This window comes from Tauraco erythrolophus, chromosome 9 (assembly GCF_009769465.1).
Source record: "Tauraco erythrolophus isolate bTauEry1 chromosome 9, bTauEry1.pri, whole genome shotgun sequence".
NCBI classification, from domain to species: Eukaryota; Metazoa; Chordata; class Aves; order Musophagiformes; family Musophagidae; genus Tauraco; species Tauraco erythrolophus.
The window spans coordinates 19,229,080-19,249,816 of NC_141473.1; the positions used below are offsets into that span (position 1 = coordinate 19,229,080).

The following is a 20,737-nucleotide window of genomic DNA, read 5'->3' on the forward strand; positions in this document are numbered from 1 at the left end:
AAATCAAAACAGAATTTCACAACTGAATTGCTGGTGTACTGCTGACACACACACACAAAAAAAGCCAGTGATCTGTATTCCAGCTCATTATTAGGGAAAATAGCAAAATATTGTACTTACATAAGACGCTCTGGTATTACATTAGTAACAATGCACTGGTATACATACAGCAGCATTTACATCACACAAGCAAATCTCAAGTTCATATATAATTTCATTTCTAGAAATGAGTGCTGAAGAATTTTCATTAAATCTATTTGTAGCTGTAAATTCTCAACCTTCTGAACACTAAGCCAAGTGCCTTCTAAAGTCAGATGCATAATGAAAGTGCCTATTCTGAACATCACTTCCACCTGAACCTACAAGGAACTCAAGCTAAGCAAGTTGGAATGCAATTCAAAAAAAAAAAAAAAAAGTCAAAGGATGTCATGGAATTACAGAGTTACCCAAGTGATCCTATTATATTTGCTGTTTGAAAAACAAACTGAGCAGTCCATGACTGCTAGCTATTAGTCACAAATAGTAGTGTTGTCCACTATTTTATTTGCAATATATATTCTAAATACTGTAATATACACACTGCAACACTGGCGTGCCCTACACCTAAGAAAAATGAACCATCCACCGCCTCCTAAAAGAATGTCTCCAATAAATTAAATGGGAAATGCAAGTTTTCTGTCTTGCAGAGAATTACTGCTGAAACAGTAGCATCTTTAAACATTTCTTCTCAACAAATTTGGCTGCCTATTCTAAATACAAATACAAATAGCAGTTCTTTAACAAGTTCTTTCTATTTTACTCCTTGCTTTATATTTAATCTGAGAACATTGTATAAGGTTTATGTGGCAAGGTTTTGGCAGGAGAGCGGCTGCAGGGGTGGCCTCTGTGAGAGTAGAGATGGGGCTGCCTCTATGTCAGACATAGTCAGTTCCAAAACAGACCCACCACTGGCCAAAGTTGAACCCATTGGTGTCACTGGCAGTACCTCTGTGACAATACACTTAAGAAAGGATAAAAAGCACTGCACAGCAGCTGAGACAGAGGAGAGATTAAAAAACAAACAAAAACCCAAAAAAGAAACCACCCTGCAGACACCCAGGTCAGTGGAGGAGGAAGAGGAGCTCTAGGTGCTAAAATGGAGATTCCCCTGCAGCCCGTGGTGAAGACCATGGTGAAGCAGGTTGTCCCACTGTACCCCATGGAGGACCACAGTGGAGCAGAAATCCACCTGCAGCCCATGGAGAACCCATGCCCAAGCAGACTGCTGACAGGAACAGTGGGCCATGGGGGACCCAGGCTGGAGCACTCTGTTCCTAAAGAACCGTATCTTGTGGAAAAGGCCCACATTGGAGCAGTTCTTGAAGAACTGCAACTCACGAGAAGGACTCATGTTGGAGAAGTTTGTGAAAGAATGTATCCCATGGGAGAGACCCCACGCTAGAGCAGGGGAAGAGCACGATGAGAAGGAGCAGCAGAAATGAAGTTTTATGAGCTGACTGCAACCCCCATTCTTCATCCCCCTGTGCCACCTGGGGGAAAGGAGGTAGAAGAGTGGGGAAGGAAGGAGTGAAGTTGAGCCTGGGAAGAGGCGGGGCAGGGGAAGGTGTTTTGAGTTTTGTTTTGTTTAACTGGCAATAAATTAATATCTTCAAGTCACATCTGTTTTGCCTGTGACAGTAATTGAAAAGTGGACTCCCTGTCTTTATCTTAACCCATAAGCTTTTTCAATTTATTTTCTCTCCGTGTCCTGTTGAGGAGGGGGAGTGATAGAGCAGCTTGGTGGGCATCTGGCAGCCAGCCAAGGTAAACCTACTAAAAACATGAAAAAAAATATTCTAATAGAGTATACACAAACATCCATTTTACTGACAGCGTCTTCTCAAATATCTTTAAAATGCTTTTTTAGTCTGACTTATACTGCATGATTTTAAAAGCAATTTATATCAATTATAATGTATGTTTGGGACAAAAGACACTATATAAAATAAAAGTGTCTTCAAAAGTCAAACAGACTAAACTAAAATCCTCTATGAATTGTCTAAGAACCCTCTAAGCCTTTTCCAAGAGTAGCTGTTTTTTAAAATTAACTAAACATCAAAGTAGTATCGGTACTCTACTGCCTACTCCATTTATCACAGCAGGGAAACAGATGCTAACAAAGTCCCCAAAACCCTAATGCAGATTCTTTTCACTCATGCTAATGACAGAGACACTGTCATTGTGGCTTAACTCAGCCACCATTCATCAGATGATAATAGATCAGAGCTGCCCTCAATCCCCTTGGTATGGCATCGATTATAGATATGGAACCTCATCCGCTCTCACAGCTGGAATTTAAAGCTATTTAAAAAGAAGAGTACTAATTTAAAAAACAAAGTGGAGACATAGATACTAGACATTCAAGCCAAGGTGCCAAACAATCCCACCATGCAAGTGCTCTGCTAATTGCACATCATTCTCTGCAAGCAGGATGGACTGACTTAAAAGAAACTATGTCTTATTTTTATACTCTGAGAAAGACAAGTCATTTTCATTTAGCTCTCATTCTGTCTTCTCAATTTTAAATGGATTAAACATTGAATTATAACCACTGAAACGAGGAAAATATCCTCTCCACATCTGTAGAAGAGACAGCTGCTGACAGAAGCTGTTTCTCATTTCAGTAAATTGAGGCTGCAGGTGCTAAGCTGGTAAGTTGCACTCTGTCAGTGATACAATTTTCTTTGAAATATATGCAGCTTAAATTAGATATACTAAAACTGGGTTTTAATAATGTTTAATAAATACTGTCAGTGTCAGTATGTTTTGCCATAATTGAAGTTTATTTGTAAATAGACTTATTTCCTCACCTGACATTCAAAAATATTAATTAAGATCTGTCACTTGAGTTCCATAGAGGAGAAACTTGAAACTTTATGTACTGAGTTGATAAGCAGCAATAACATGAAATTACAAGACAAGAAAAAGAAATAATTTCTGGCTGTTTGCCCAGTTACATCAAGTAAAAAGGCTCAGCAAGGCATGACTGCTTAGGGAATGATCAAAGACTTTGAGGAAGAAAATCTCATTGATACAAAGCAGAACTGACTAGTAGAAGGAAATTTAAGGTGAATGAATTTAGAACAGCAGTTATTTTCACAGTGACCAACACAGCTACTGGCAGGTAAAAATTTTCGAAGTAGGTAAAGCAAACAAATCTTACTTGTATTTGTAACACTGCAAAAGAACTAGAACAATCTAGTTCATATATAGATTTCATACCACATCATTGTTGCATTGGAAGACTTGTTATATAAACTCCATCTCTGTGGCAGCTACATAGCAAACAAATATCAGCCTAGATTTCTTGCTGTATTTACCAGCATTACCTTTTCAACACTTCTGTTTTTCAATGAAATTAACGTTCTTTGAACTCAAGCCTAAAGTATTACCAGTATATGCATATATGTTCACATATTCAGAGAGGTAGCATATTCACACACATATTCAGAGAGGTAGCACGTCTATAGGTAAACTGAAAAAAACCCACCAACCAAGCATCACTACCAAATTCGAGAATAGCAAAAGAAGCATTTGTAACTGCCAAGTTTGTTTCAATGACTATTCTTCTATAGAACACACATATCTCTTCAAGAAATTTTGAAGGCACCTTGGACTGTTAGTAAAAATTATCTGGTTTTGTATAGGCAGGTTACCCTGATCCTGAAGCTACCAGAACATCTGCTCAATTTTATACAGAGCTCTGCTTCAAGACCTTGACTATAATAAATATTGCCATCCATTAGTGAGGTGAAAATTAACAACTAAGTACTATGAGGCAGTAATTACAACCGGGACAGTATGTGCTGCAAGAACTCAGGGTACTTCATGAGAGGGAGGTGTTTAGAGTTTACCATTCTTGTCAGGTTCAAAAAAAGAAAAGAAAAAAAAAAGGGGGGGTGGAGAGGCAAGATTTCTTCTGTTTAGTGAAATGAATTCTGCAAAAGGCAAAAGGTATAATAATAATATAAAATATAAAAGGTATAATAACAAAATACAAAAGGTATAATAATACTCCTGCAAGGTATACACTACCTTTTTCTGCACAACTTTGAAACTTACAATACCTGTCTGTAGTTTTGTTTCAAACTCACTCTACTGAGATATCTTAAGTAATGCAGTATCTTTATTTCTAGTGTCAAACTCATCAAGTGCTATAAACACTTTGAGAACCACGGAATAACAAGGCTGAGAGGGACCTGCTCAGAGGCAAGGTCAGTACAAATCTGACAAATGTTTGTACAGCCTTTTAATCGAAAGTCCCAAATTACTGAAATTCTATACCCAAGCCCAAAAATCTAATAAAAAATTCAGGTTGAATCACAATGTCATCTCATCAGGCTCCATGATTCTAGCCTACAACACTGAATACACAGGTCTACTTTCTATCTTTTCAACAGTTATCATTACCTCATCATACTACAACAACCTTCCTTCCTGCCTTTAAAGCTCTTCAAAACTTAACAATCTTTGCCTGTGAATTTTATTTTGTGTCATCACTGGCCTTCATCTTCACTGAAAAACAGAAACTCTCAGCAACTGTCTCCCTTAAAAGCTCTATGCTTGCCTCATCCCCACATCCTTCAGATGGCAATAGAAAAATCTTCCCCACAAAGTTCTGACACAATTTCTAGAGAAACCGCCATCTGACTGTAGTTAGACAGTACCTGCAGATGGACTACTGAATCTGTAACTCTCTTTAAACTTCAGATGATCATTTCATCCTCCAGGTCTATTTGTTTTTCTTATCCAACTTGTCTCTATGACATAACCTCTACAGAGGACGGACTATCATATATATCACTGCCTGTACAAGGTACAGGACAGCATAATTTAATGAAGTTTAGATTTCTAGATTTTCTGGCACTACCGCAATACAAATATTGGCAGAACACTGAGCACCTTCTCAAATTGGTAACTAAGTAACACGGGGCTTTTATTCTCTTACCATTTTTGATGTTGGGTATAACGAGTTGCGTAGGTGAATTTCTGTTTCCGATGCCTTCTTTCTTTTGGTTGATAGTTGTGATGAAGTTGTTGAAAGTGGAAAACTGATTTTTGGCTCCTCTCTCCAACCCCTGTAATTAAGATGACAGTATGCTATATAAAGGGTGAATACACTACTGAAAGAGTAATCTTATTCATGAGGTATTACACAGGATACTTAAATAACTTTTATTTTGAAATAAGATTGGTAATACCTAAATAAGACATAAATAATGATTCTGCAAGTTTGTTTCAAGCTGAATCAGGAGAAATACCATGAAATTCCTTTCCACTACATTCAAAACTCAAGTATTAATTTGCAGGATATGAAGATATCCTTGGATTATTATGAGGAAAACACAATACGAATAGAATGCTTTCAACAATATCCTAACTTTCTACATCCTAACTTCTAACTACTTCTGTACTCCTCACTACCTCCAGCTCAGTTTAAACAAATGAAAGTGTCACATATTCCTTTTTCTACATAACTCTAATATACTACAATAGTCGAGACAAATTTCCCACGACTTGAAATGTGGGGCTAAAAATTCTATGTGAGCTAACCTGCTAAGAAAATTTAAATACTGGCTACCTGGGTAAAAACCCCTAATGATTCAAAATCGTCAGCATCAGCTGAAGAAAAGCTAGCCAACAAGCATTTGTTAACCCAGTGTCAGAAAAACCCTGCTTGAGTACCTGTATGTGCTGTCACCAAGGAGCGTCAGCACAAGCCTTTGCTAAGCAATGTTGAGTGCTAATGTGTTTTAACAGTGAAGTGAAATCACGCAACAGACTTCCAAAGGATTGTGCCAGTCGGTCTGTTTAACACCGAGTGCTATTACACAAAGGTTATTTACTCCTGAGAATTTGCAAAGCATAGATGTGTTAAGGGGCTTGCCCAAGACGACAGAAGTTGCATGATGGAGATTTTAATTTCCATCTCAGCTCCAAGTCATCAGTTGATATCAGGCAAAGGTAGATCAACTCAAAAAACCACACACACTTTCCCCGCACATCATGATTTTCCACCTCACATTAACCTAAAGTTCATTTGCTTGATATCTTGTATCTGCGCTCTCAGTTAGAAAAAAATGTTTTTGTGCAAATCAAAACACTCAAACAGGAATAACAATTCTAGAATAATTAACTTAATATTCTATTAATTTTTTTAAACTCATACATTTCTCTTTCCCCTTAAGAGCAGTAAATTTGGACTAAGACATGCAGCCAGAGTTCTGAGGAAAGCACTTCACTTCCACCACAACATCCTGAAATACCATCAGGAGGGTAGTAACACAACCAATAAACCTACCATGCTGTAGTGTATGCAAGCTGGTACAGTGCCAGGAATTTAAAATAACTGTGGCACAAACAGCCATTTTTCCATTGCTTATAACTCAGCAAATTATAAATTTGAACAATCAGCAGGACTACTGGCTCTAAAAATACAAAGTTTCAATATCTAGCTCCAAATTCATTGTATGCAACAAACACTAAAAAAATAAAATGTAATTACCACTATTATTTTCACATTAACTTTTTCTTTTATTCTATAACCCTTGAAATATCATTAAGATACTTCTTAAAAATCACCTGGCACATGACTAGAGAAAAACAGACCCCGAACAAAAATGCCAAGACATGATTGACTGAAAAAGGGCTTTTAAACAAATCCAGATCTGAGGTTAACCTGCTGTGTCACAAAACGCATGCTCTAGGTAGAAAACCTTGAGAACTTGGACTAGTCTAATTACAATTAATAGAGAATAGGTATCACAGATAATAGAGAAGAGGAGCTTTTATGAAACAGCCTATTGTGACAACCTTTTTGACTGACTCAGCCTTCTAGGTTCTACTCAAGCCATGCCACTGAAATAGTACAGTTGAACAGTTATTTAAAAAGGTTCTTCTTAATGCCACCTCCTTCAGCAGTGATTAGAAAGAACAAAAATTGCATGTGCTATTTAACTCCATCATCCTGCTCCAAGTGCAGTTCCAACAATATTAAACAAATGTATAGACAAAGGCTTTACTGGAAAGCCCAGGAGAAATACTGGGAAACTACATGCTCATTAATAAGGATCTCTGATATCTCCTGGGAGAGTAATCTAGGACAAGTGTACAGCACCATGTCATACTTAAAAAATTCTGTAGGAGGTCAGTGAGCCTCTAGAGCCTAAGGCTCTACACACACACTGCCATCAGAAAACTGAACCCCCACATGAAGAACGAGTATGCTTAGAGGAAATAAGTGGATCAAAGTAATCTTTAATCCTCTTTTTTAAATGCATATTAATAACTCACAGCTCTGCTGCTCCTTAGTGGAAGTTTTCCAAAGCATTAAGCCCCTCTATAAGATTGGAGAGATACTAGCACTATACTTTACAAATCTATGTTTCTCATTACTGAAGTTAAATTAGATGGCGAAAATGAGTCAAACTGTTTGCAAAAAGCACGTACAGAGTGCTTTCTGGGAAGAGGCAAAAGGCCGTCTAGAAGAGTTTCTTGAAAATCCTACTCTTTAGCCCTAAGACAACTCACTCAAAACCCATATGTATGTGGCAAGCAAAGGACAGTGAGGAGCAAAAGGTTTTCTTCCCTGTGCAAGAAGACATGGAGGACACTCAGATTACCTAAAGGCAGCTGTCAATGCTACCGTCTATGCAAGAAATACGATTTCCCCTTCCATTCACACCTTGAAAGGTGTAACATAGGACTGGTTTTGCTTTACAGAAGCCTCAACTTGCCCCCTAGTAAGCAGGAACAAGTAATTTAGCTTCCCACAAGTTTCTTTTCAGAATCTGAACATTGATCTCCAAACCATTACTCCTTATGCATTATCGCTAATCACCATTTGTCCCATAAGAAAAGCCTGAACTCCTGCAGGATCATGTTAATTTATTCCTGGACTAATTTAATCTCCCCAACTGTCCTTAGAAATAAAAGCCAAAAAAAAACCCAAACAAAAAGTAACCATTCTTTCACAGTTCCACATGGCCCTTGGCTAGGAAAAACCACAATATGAATGACAATAGCAATAGTCCCATAATCCCTTTATTCCAACTTGCAGCCAGTTTAAACTCCAGATGAGACATCTTTCATGCACATGCCCTGAGGAGAAAAAGGATACCACGGTTATCTATTGACTTACTAAAATTCTGACCTTTTCCACAGCTATTACGGAAAACAGAAACTGTTTAAAGGATGTGTCACACCTTGGAGTTGCCTTTGAGGAAGCTCTAGTCAGGCCACATCAGTTGCGCAAATCTCTGGTGGGTCTTTAGCGCACTGAAGAAAACGTCAGTTACACAAAATCTGGGGAGATAGTCTGAGACAAAGATAGCTTGAGGCTCACTTCGTACAGAAACAAGGTATAGTGTCTGTATCACCATAGTCATCATATGTTGGCTACAAATTTAGAAGTAATAGGCAGAGAAAATACAAAAATTAAGGTCATCTGGAGTATCACTGTATTTGTGTCAGGCATGTATTTTCAAAGGAAGGGAATTTTAATGGGAAAAAATATGAATAAGCAAAGATTTTTTTTTTAAAGACAATTTCCCCTTTTGCTATCATATCGTATTACGGACTCTTCCCAGGTTTAATGAGAAGGAAGCTGAGAACATGTCCCTCTCTTTAAAAGCATTTGTGAGGATTTGATTAAGTAACACTCATTGTTCAATCAAAAGTTTTAATACAAGAATTTGTATTAAAATCACGCTATATATAATGAATTTCAAAACATACTTCATAAAGCCCTGGAATTAGATGTGTAGGTTGCTCACAACTAGGGCTTAGCAGACCAACAGTCCAATGCCTTCTTTACAACAACTCATAAAGGTCTTGCAAAAGCATACCTGCATTCCTTATTTGGCATATTTGGATCAAAAACTGTATTCGGTTACAAACAGAGAAATCCAGGGCTATGGAAATGTCTATTACATCTGTCCACCAAACTCTCTCTCTGTAACATATTATTAAAGCCCATACACGGCTCTTCGTAAATTCAAAATCCCCCATGCATTTGACAAGCAATCACACCTAGCCAGACCTGAGCTCCTCTGTAGCAGGTCAACTTATACTTGTGGGCAACAGCTTAGAGGCACATAAAAGATGTCCAGCTACAAACAAGTTCTCCTGATTCTTTAAGGCAGTGGGAATTCTACATGGCTGCCCAGATGCACACAGTTTTCATTAGCTGAGCTAAGCCTGACACATTTTAGACCAGCGCTTGGAAGGGACTGGCATTTGCCATTCAAAGTTTGATTTTCAAAGGTAAAAATAACTCCTGGGCACTTGTCCATTACAGACTTCTCCCACCAAATCTGTATTTGAATAACAGGAACAAACACATTTTTCCACATTCAGACAGATTAGCAAAGCTGAAATTCTTTCAGAAGATTGGAACGTTACAGGCAAAACACAAAATTGGCAGAATTGCTCAAAGGAGTTCGCAGTTTGCCTAGGATTACTTTGTTTAATGCTACAATTATTTCATGACAGTCATAAACATTAGATGCTCAATCTTTTAAAGTCAAATTATGTAAAATTGTAATTTCTAGTAAGTCAGATACTTATCAGAACTGTTGAATTAAAATCTCCTAACTGTATTACTTACTACAGGATTGGTAAAATTTTTGCTCTGTTGTTGGACTGAAGTAAGTTACAGCAAGCTTTAACGTTGAGCTATGTAAGATATTCAACTCATGCCAGGAAAATTTTATGTTTTGTAATATTGTATGGTCAGCAGAAAGAAAATCATAACTCCAGTAAAATTAAAAAATCTCAAACGAGGTTTCTGAAATGAAATTATTCTGGCAATATCGTTTTCACAGTTTTTTTACCCGTGTTAACTCATTAATCAGTTATTGAAATGTTTTGTCGTCTTTGCTTCAACACAAAGTAAAAACCGGAAAAGGCCTTTTAAGAACAAGTTAAAAATACAGAAGTATTTCCCAGCTGCTCTCTTGCTATTAAGTGTATTAAGAGCTGAAACCCTCCACCCCCAAAACCCCTTAAGGAACATCCAGAACGCTGCAAACCCTCAGTCATGACTAACCCAAAAGAGCAGACCGTTGCAAAATGTTAAAGAACTATAAGTAGATGGAGAATTTATAGCTTCATTATGTCACCGCTTACAGATGCACTTGTTATTTTTAAGAAACTTGAATGAAAGCCTCTCAACGGAAAAGAACATGAAAGAAAACGAACACGATGCTCCCTCCCTTCACGAATAAAGCGGCAAACACAGCAAATGACAGCGGAGAGCGCAAAGACGTCCCCGCTTCCCGGAGCCGCGGCCCGGCGGGCGGCAGCCCGGGCGCGGACGGGTCGCTCGGCCCCACCGGGGACCGCAGGAGACCTACCCCGGCAGCCGCGCTGGATACCGACGGGATGGGCGGCAGCTTCTCTCGCTCTTTTTCTCTCTCCCCTTCTCCCTCCTCTTCTTCCTCATCCTCGCCGCCGTCCTCGGCTGACGGGGGCGCCGCGCTGCTCTGGTTCAGCTCCGCGCCCGGCGGGAACCCCGCGCCGGGGCCGGGAGGAAGGTCGGCGGCAGCCGTAGCCGCCGGCGGGCTCTGCAGCGACATGACCCCGCTCCGGGCCGCCCCGCAGCTCTCGCAGGCACCCGAGACCCTGCGCCCTCTTCTTCTCGCCCGTCCGAGGAGCCCCCGCCGGCAACCCCAGCGCCGCCGCTCCGCTCCGCGCGGGGCCGCCGCGGCAATACAGCAGCCGAGCGGCTCCCGGGCGCTCAGACACCCCCGCACGGCGGGGCGGAGCGCGGCCCTGCCGCCCCCGCCGCGGCCCCGGCGAGGAGGGGGAAGCGCGGGACGCCGCAGAGCGGAGGCTGCCGGCGCCGCCGGACCCCGCTGCCCGGGCGCCCCCTCAGCCGCCGCGCCACCTACAGACCGCGGGCAGGAAGAGGGGCCGCCGCCGCCGCCGCCATGTTGTTTATAGGCGGCTCATAGAAACGCGCTTGGCGACCGCGGGCGCCACGCGGGGGCAGCGGAGGACACGGCTACGACAACTGCGTAGCGCAGGAAAAGCTGCGGTGCCGGCCGGGCGGCGCCGGGCGTACGGGAATCGCGGCCGTGCCCCGCGCGGAGCGCAGCCGGTGGGCGAGCGCTGCGCGGCGGCCACGCGCCCGTGGGGGCATCGCTCGCCGGGGCTTTGTCGGTCCGCGGCGGGCAGGGCGGGCAGCGGCATGGCAGCGGGTGAATGCACGAATAATAAATATAAAACTGCCGTGAAGGGACCTCGAGGTGGTTACCGTCACGGCGCTCCCACTCCTCCTTCACGCCGGGCCGGTGCGTGTGTGTTGCACCACTGGCTGGGACTGGGCTGTTAGTGGCAGCTGTCAGACCGCCCTGTCACCTCACACACACTGCCACCGTTGCGGCTTCGAGTCACGCGCTAATGAAGAATATATAGAAGTGGAATGCAAAAGCTTAGTACTGTCTCTGTTGCACTGGCAAAGCCGGAGCGGTGCCGGAGCCTGTGTGATGGCAGGTCTTGGCCCTTTGTTCGGACAGGTCTTGGGAAGACTGAGGTAACAGCCACTGTGAGAGCCTCTGGGTGGTAGCCCGGGCTTGCTGATGCTTTGCTGTAATGTAAAAAAAAAAAAAAAAAAAAATCATCTTCAGAAGACATGCCATGTTGAAATGGTTGCAATACAACATCTAGACTAGATGTAATGCAGCATTTGTCTGTGGGGTACAGCCCCAACCAGTTGGCTTGGTATACAAAGGTATGAGAGTCCTTCCGCATGCGAAGGATGTCAGGTTTATGTACCCTAAGCTACATAAAATTTAAGCCCTTCAAACCATTAGCTGCCAAATGAAACAGGTTGCTTTCAGACCACTCTGATTTTGTGCCTGGAGAAGAGTTCCCCTCCCAGCTTCAGGATCAAAGGAGTGCATATAGTGTTACAGACCACTTGAAACAAATCTTCAAAATTGTTTTTCAGATGGAGATAAGCCACGTGATAGTTTTTCTTAGCATTGGCATTACACAAGTAGCTCCTGCAGGTTGGAGCTGCAGTAAAGATCTCTATAAGCTGCATAAAAGCAAGGGCATAATAGGTACTGCAGTGTTAATCTAACACATTGAAAAATGCTTTCCCTTTTTGAAGGAACTGGCAGACCTGGAGTTTATTAGGTTTCATTAAGAAATTGCTTTGTCTCCTTACAGAGTTAAATGAGAGAGCTGGTTTTCCAAAAAGTTCATTCCTCACTGTGCTTACTTCCCAGTTGCTCTCAGTGGTTTGCATGAATAAGTGGCCTGCTGCACTTAAACAAAGCCCCCCAAACACTCACTCATCTTTTTCTCTATGTGCCAAGAAATAACATAATGATAGTAATTGCAACAACTTCAGTACAAGCAGCTATACGCCCAGTGGCAGTCCCCAACTGGAAGTAATTGGCGCAGCTGTTTTGTGGAGCTGTGCCAACTTGAAACATGGAAGGATCTGCTCCCTTGTGCCGGCAGAGATCAAGCAAAGGGAAATAGAAATGTAGAAAGGCAAGTATACAAATTAATTCATAAGGCTTTTTTTTTTTTTCCAACTCCCTTGAGCTATAAAGGCCTGATTTTCAATAGCTTTAAAAACACTGAAATAGCCTTCTACCAGGATTCTTTCACAAAAAGCTAATGCAAAATCAAAGACATCAATTTTTACTGTCCATACTGACCTGTGCTCTTTGGAGCTGAAGTGTTCTGCTGAACTAAACTAATTCAAGGGAATATTTTTACCCATGACAATTATGAAAATAGGCACAAAAGTACTGTTAAAAAACATTTCTTCCTATTTTTATAAGAGAGTAAAAGGATCCCATACTAAAGGAGAGGAAAGATTCATTTTCCTACTTCTGACAAAGGTAGCATACATCTGGTGCCTAGGGTTTGTAACTAAAAATATTTCAATATAATTCATAGATCTACAAGGCAGTCAAAGACGTAACCACAGCTGGGAAAGGCATGTCTAAACTGTCTTTCACTTTGCTTGCACAGATGGGTGCTAGCTGAGTTCAGAAGTGCTGCATGTAATGAGGCAATGCATGTAAACCTGCAATCATTTATTGCCAAAGTGATAAACCAGGGAAGTGGGCAATGGAGTAGACAGAAAACAGGAGAAAGAGTCTGTCTTCTACCAGACAAGATTTGTAGGATATACAACATACAAAATGTTGCAAAACTCAACGGAGGTATGCAATTGCCATTTTACAAGACTTCTCGAATTTGTTGGCCAGATGGCCTGGGAGCCTTGACAAAGGGCCATGCACACTCAACACCTTTTATTTTGAAAGTGCTTGCAGGCTTTTTGTTCGCATCACCTTTCATTATATTTCCAGTTTTCTTTGAGGCTGATAATGCTTTCGCTTACCTCAGTGGTTGCTTTTCCACCCTCAACTGTTGTTATGTTCCCTCCTTTATCCTTCCAGAGACCCTTTCCTTTATTTTTTAAATCTTTTCTGAGCTGCTTAAAAATCTCAAATCACATGGTGCCAGCTACTTCACAGTATTTTTTGGCGAGTGGGGGAAAGGTAAAGTTCACTCAAAAACTGTTGCTCCTGCCAAGTACTTGCTGCCTAGGCCTACACAGCCACCCTGGTTCCTGGATGAGTTTGCAGCCTGCGCTGGACCCCACGCTGGCATGCCACGCTGCTGGCTCAGATAAGCGTACGTACACTGCTGAATGACTACAGGCAGTATGTGACCCTGAATGTATTTTCTTGTACTTATGGGAGAACAATCCTTCCTTAGCAGGTGTTAGTCCTTTCAACCAGAAAAAGACCTTGACAACTTGTTTTAAAATTGTTCAGAAATATATTTCTTCTATCCAAAGAGTTTGAGTTGTCAGGAAGGGGAAAAAGTCAACGGCACATCTCTGTGCAATGACGTGGCCAGGCACAGACCGCCACTAGGAATGACAGATGGAAACAAACCAAATGCTAACATTTGTTCACAAATGATTAGTAAATGCTTACAAGTGATAGATACACTCGCAGAGACTGGCATTTGGGAGTGATGCACAAATGAGAAAAACTAAAAAGGAATAAATTCCCTGGCTAGTATTTTCATGATGAATAATTGAGTATACTTCAGACGTTCCTCTGCGGTCAGAAGTCAAAATGCAGCCATAGCCAAAACCAGCCCGGGTTTCATTCAGTAACGTTAGGGGTGGTTTTGATCCATTACGGGTTTTTTCCCTGGCCCTCAAATGCTTTACTAGTGTTTGCAATCAAAGAATATCAAAGATCCCTGATGCAAACTGGCATTTCAGGAATTGAAGTGGCCTGTGTCCTTTAGAAAAGGTAGGCTGAATTTCCTGTTCAGTTGGTGATACACGCTCATCATACAGCTATACTGTGTCTTTCTCTTTTACTAAGCAGTACTATTTCTTTCTCATCATACTGTTTGAAGATCTCGTACACTTCTCAGTACAAAATATTTGGACCATTTAACAGATGTGTGCTTTGTGAGATGGACCCTGAGTGGGCACAAGAAGCAGCACAGAATGGCTGAAACATTGAAAGGGGAAGCAAAGCCTGAAGACAACGCATTTCCTCTCTATGGGAGTGGGAGAGAGATAGATGTTTGGGAGTTTTCCAACACAACAGGTTTTCGGCAAAACATTTCGGTTTCAACAGAAAGACCTGATTCATTGAAATGGAAATGTTTTACAAAGAAGCATCTTTTTCAGTGACCTTTTAGCAAAACTCAGGCAAGATGCCATCAAAATCCACCTGTTACTCTGCCGACTCAGTTGGAGAGCTCGCCACACTTGCTGTGTGAATCATCAAAATCAGAGACTACATGACTTCTGGACTCCCTAGCCAGCTAACTCCTGAGCTGCTCTACCCTCCTGTGCCACCTGCCCACACCAGCCATTAGGGAAGATGGAAGCTCATGTCTGCCCACAAGTCATGACTGTTCTGAGACTGCACAGTCTCAGAGCTTGTAAAGGATGACCCCAGCCTCATCCAACCTCCCCTATGGCAGCCATCCGTTTCCCCTGAAGTTGGACTAAGGTATACATTTGGGGAATTTTGTCCTAAAGGATCCAAACAATTATGAATCTGTCTGCCATTGCTGACCAGTTAGTCCAATTATGTTTATTATTCTTGCTGAGAATAGGAAATTATGTCAAACTTGAGCTTGTCTTACTCTGTCTGTCAGGCTCTGGATCATATGCCTTCATCTTCGAGGGAGAAAAACTCCCTCTTTCCCAGGAACACACGTGCAAGGTGCACTCGGATCCTCCTGAGCCAAGTCCATATTATTTCTCCTATGGCTAACATTAGATGAATGAATCTATAGCTCTCACTTACCCTTTGGCTGTCATCCAGTACTTTAAAAGCCCCATTTTTTAAAGAGTTTATAAACATTTAGAAAAGTGGTGCAAAAATCGTTCCTCAGCCAATTCATCTGAGGCACTTACATGCAAGTTGCCCAGCTGTTGTTTTGTCTTGGCAGATACTCAATAGTATCTTTCTCTTTGGCAAATGGTAAACTTTTGATTGAAGGTACATCATCAGATGGCATGCATCCTTCTTGGGAATTCCTAGTACTGAGAAGGAAGAGGTAATCAGCAGTTCTGTCTTATCCGCATCATTACATTTGCATTTTGGGTTACTTGTCATCACTGACTGGTGCAATACAGCTGTACCAGCTAACTGTGAAAGGCTCGTGGATGCTGGTGCCTAGGCAACAGCTGATTTTTTATGTTAGTGATTAACTCTTTTTTGTCTGCCTGAGTAAACTGAATATTATATTACCCCTTGCCATGGAACAGGGTCTTTGGGTTGAAAGATATCATTAGCCTCTATTTTAGAAACACTATGGCTATTTTAGTGATGTCCAGAGTGAGGTTGACTGTGATAACGCAGTGTACGCAAACACTAGGAGAGACATGGCAAGACAAAAATTCACCAAGTGAAGAGAATAAACTTAGTGATCACACAACTTTTACTAAGGTTTCCATTTGTTCTCTCCAGAAAGTTGGTGTTGGTTATTAAATCTTTAAACTTCAGTTAATTTCACCTAAAGTCTTACAAGATATAACAGTAGCATGATCTTCCCCAAGGCATAGCAAAGGACAAAATTTAAGGCTAGGAGATAACCCTCTATCTTTGTTGCGTCTGATCTGGAAATTATTTTAAAATGAGATAGTCAGATATTAGACACAGAATTTTATCCAATTTCTAGTGAAGCTGGAAATAAGAAACAAGTATGCCATACTAAAGAAGGTTCAAATGAGGAGGCAGTATACAACGTTTAATTCAGAAAGTTGCTTCTGTACCTTTGTCATCGTATAACCTATAAAATTGTAAAATACTGTTAGAATTCACATTTCTGTTTAGCATGGCTTTTCAAATATTTCCTTACTTGTGGGTTGACAAACTAGCCTGATTTCTTTAAAACGAGAACATTCTTGAGCTGAAGTGACAGTGAAAGATAAAATTTAAATAATTTCAAGATGCTCATCCTCTTTGTTTGAGAGGGCTTCGCCGAAGGGAGGGGTGCCGCTGGAGGCGGCGGTAACCGGGGCTGCAGCTCCCTCCAGCGCCGGCACGGCGGCGTTTCCAGCCGCGGAGGCGCGCCGGGACGGGAGCCGGCCCCGGCTGAGACGGCACCGCACACGCCTGCGCTCCGCGTTCCCGGCGTTTGGAAAGTACTTGTTAGCTCGCAGACATGTTTGATCTCGTAGAGCTTTAACGATAAGAGATGTGGGATCCGATCATGTATAGATTAATTTGCATGAGTATCCTGGAAACTGGCAGGGCAAACGGCATAGACAAAATTAATCTCGTATGTTAGTTTGGACAGGATTAAGAGCGAGATGCTTGAAGACTATTGAGAATTTCATATCTTTGATGCAGTATGTGGTATTCCTTTGTGATGTCTAAATGGGATGGGTACAGTGCCTGCTTCTTCCAATATCTTGGTTAGCTAGATAGGAGTGATGTCTGAACAATTTACAGAGGTCTTGAATCTCCCAAGGAGGAAAGGCCTCTGGCAGACATACAACCGTAACTGAAATAAGAGCACTGGGGCAGTTACTGCCCCCACCAACGGAACGGTGCTGTTCTTGCCAATGAATCTGCTCCTTTCCTGCCACACTTTTCAGACCAGTCTGTAAGATAAACCAGGGCTGCTTTTAACCTGTTACTAAAGCCTGTGGGAACCCACAGTGGAGGGGGAGCCTCTCCCACAGTGCTAGTGGGGCTGTTCCTGCAGCAGAGCAAGCCCTGAGGACAATTCTCCCGAAATGCATTTCTTCACATGCAGCTGGAGCCAGGCCTGGATCCACCTGCGAATCTGTAGTACAGGCACCGATGTGCCCCAGCTCAGCACCTGGCTGTCAGGTGCTGTGTCAAACAGGCAGGTACCTGGCTTCCCAGGCTCAGCCTTCCCTCTTCCAGGGCTGCTTTACTTTCCCTTTTTCCCTGCTCAGGGTAAGTTCTCTGAGAAAGTCCCTTGTTTCAAAATGTGTCCCAGGGCTTTCTTTTTTTTTTTTCTTTTTTTTTTTTCCTCCTTGCCTCCTATAAACACTATCAGTTCTAAACCCAACTCTTCCACTTTCACAAGATTTTCTTAACTTTCTTACAGTGCTATCAGTTGCAAATTTCCCCTTGGACACTGCTATAGACCCACTGGCCACTTTACAACAGCTTGCCTGGAGTGGCTGTGAGAGGGGCTGGAAATGAGGAACATCGTGCTGTGCTATGGCAGCCACAGACCAAAACCACAGAAGGGAGAGAAAAACTCCCAGCAAGACCCCAAACTGTGCTGTAGTGTCAGCATAGGCCCATCACACGTACATACTGAAATGACCACCATGCCTCTGAGGAGCACACCTGACGTTTCACAGCAGCTTTGGGGGAAGATAGCAGCTTCAGGATATATCGTTAGTCAGGGTGGACTCTGACTCCAGAAGCTCCCTGCATACCAGCAAGAGACCCAACTCATAATTTTCCAGGAGGACCAGAATCATAGAATCATAGAATGGCATAGGCTGGAAGGGACCTTAGAGATCATCTAATCCAACCTCCCTGTCATGAAGTGCTTATGGGAACAGATGTGTGCCAAGGGCGTCCCTGTGCTGTGCAGCGTGGATGCCATTCGAACACCCTGAACAGCTGGACGTGGCTGCAAACAGGGCGCTCCAGTGCAGGTTGCACTAGTGTCCTCCCCAGAGGCCTTTTAAAATAAATGCATACAAGTAAGTATATAAGATCTAGATGTTTTTTATAGATACTGGCTAGCTTCTTTTACATAAAGGCTCATACTCATTCAAAACTTGTTCCTTCCTAAACAGTGTCTATTCTAGTAAAGCCTCCTTGTCCAACATAAAGCACAAAAACTTCCCCTTGGCATGAGTGGAAGGAAAGGAGATATGCAAACACAACTAATGTAATGGCAACTGAATTTGCTTAATAAATGAACAAAAAACACTGTTTTGCTTCTGTCGTCTTCAGAGATGTTCACCAAGTGGTTAATAATCACATTTACTGCCCTGCCCCACACAAAAATCCCTGTATTAAAAAAAAACCCACCAGTCTTTGACTCTAGTGGTAGAAACTTTACAAAAGCAAAGCACTGGTTTAGATAATAGGATTGGTACATCTGACTTCTTCCTGAATAATTCTTTTAAGAAACGTTTTCCTTTTGTATTTTCCCTGCACTTACTCTCCTTAAAAAATAAATGTTCCAAATTTTTCACAAAGATCTTCACCTCTACATAATCTCTAATAGGGTCACACTCACTGGAATCCCCGAGACACACAGTAAGGCAGTAGACAATCCTGTAGTTACAAAAAACTTTTCATGTATAAATAGGAGATGTTAAAACTAACAGCTGTACCAGGTCCCTGTATAAATTGTTACAGCTCTTAAACTGAATACTGTTTACTAAAAATAAATCTGGAATCATTTTTCTTGAGACTGGCTTCAGCTCCTGGCTTTGTTGGCCAGTGCTGGTAGTGCGAGCAGGACATCCCTTTCCTTTTCCATCTGAGTGATGAAATAGGCTCATCCCAAGTCTTCCACCCCACACCACTCCACCTGACCTCTCTGGAAAAAGAAAAGAGGCAGAGGAAAGGTCTTGCAGAGCTTCCTGTGAACACTCTGTTCAGCAGAGGAGGCAATAAGATGTGTATAGATCCTCCTTGTGCCACAAAACCTGGATAGGGGTAAGCAGGGGTGCCCACTCCAGCAGGGTGCAGAGAGGAAGCTGAGCAAGGCTTATAGCAGTCTCCCACACTTTGAGCTGAAACTGCAGAATTTACTGTTATTGAGGATAGAGGTGTCTGATTTGCTGGAGAGCACTGCAGGAGTACAGGCTCCTTCCCAAGACAGTGGAGCCAAGTTATAATGTCATTTGTATTCAGCCAAGTAGTTCTATTTATAATAACGTTTCAGGTGACCCAATCATCTACTTAGTACAGCACTTCTAAAGAAGGAGATTACTTTACTTTCCATCGTTCCAGGGTATGAAGTCGTGTACTATATAAATACTGCAGCTTAACTACTGTCTATTTTAAATGGCGGTTAGGATCAGGTAGTGTTTATACACTCCTGATTTTTAGCAGTTTTTATTCAGGACTTTTCAAATTTGCATCAAGCTGAAACTTGGTATGTAAGCTGTCAGCACAGATGCTAGTTTTATTCCAAAAATAGAGCGTATTAAAGCTTTTAAAGGTGTCAAAAGGCTTATTTATGCACTGGTTGCAGATGCTTTAGTTTTCTGGTTTTTTCAACTATACAAAAGCTTACTCTATCGCCTCCCTCCCTCCTCCATTCTCCAATGTCCTGAACAGCGAAGAATAAAAAGACAAGTAATTGTACTGGAGTAATAATCCAAGGACGGTGTGCCTTGGAAACAGGCGTAAGTAACAGTCGTTTTTGGTGAAATAGAACAGAGTCACAATAAAGAAAAAAAAATTAGGAAAATACCTGAAGTGAACACATTACCCAGAATGATGATAGTGAAAGGGAAGACACTCAGCACTGTGGGGAGGTCACTGACACTCCCATTGAGACAAGGAAGAAAATCCTCCCAATGATCACAGCAACCTCCTCCTCTGCAGTAATCACTGTAGAGAGCAGCTCTACATCCACCATGGTATTTATTGAGTATGTGTATTAAAGTCTAAGTCATCACAATTCAGAAAACTCATAACTTGCATTCAGTCATCTACACCACTGTTTGAATGCTAAAAAACCGCCCCTCACAGAGTAAACAAACCCAAATATATACCCACAGGTGAATCCATTTGCTCCATTTTGCACAGGTGAAGAAGTGCCCTCTGTCATATCCTGAAGTTAATAAACCTGAGTTCTGGTAGACTACAGAATAAAAACAGGAGATTATAAAACACGGGACCTTCATGCAAAATGTACTGCAAACAGCTGCAGGAGAGGGCAGATCAATGTAAATGTGGCATGTGTCCCATTCTCCTTCTTTCCTTCTTTTTTAAGTACCCTGAAAGACAGGATGGGAGAGAGAACAATGCCAGGGAGATGCTGCCTAGTCAGAGATCTGTCTGCAGCACAAGTTCCCGTTTATAACACATAGAGGTAAAATACACATAATTATTTGCAAGCATGTTTAAATGTAAAGAAAGAGTGTCTCATATTATGATATGTAGGTTTTTGTTAATTTTCTAAGAATACTTGCAGGATGCAAAGATTGTGATCAGGTTTCAAC

General features: G+C 41.8%; 1 protein-coding gene across 1 annotated transcript in view; it reads right to left on the reverse strand.

The window, feature by feature from the left end:
- HECTD2 (HECT domain E3 ubiquitin protein ligase 2) overlaps positions 1 to 10,616 on the reverse strand; it is a 37,515-nt gene extending 26,899 nt beyond the window's left edge. The window contains exons 1-2 of the mRNA XM_009980354.2: positions 10,395 to 10,616; positions 4,988 to 5,117 (exon numbers count right to left, since the gene is read on the reverse strand). Coding sequence (XP_009978656.2) covers positions 4,988 to 5,117; positions 10,395 to 10,616 — 352 coding nt within the window. The remainder of the gene's footprint in view (positions 1 to 4,987; positions 5,118 to 10,394) is intronic.
- Between the last annotated feature and the right edge of the window lie 10,121 nt (positions 10,617 to 20,737).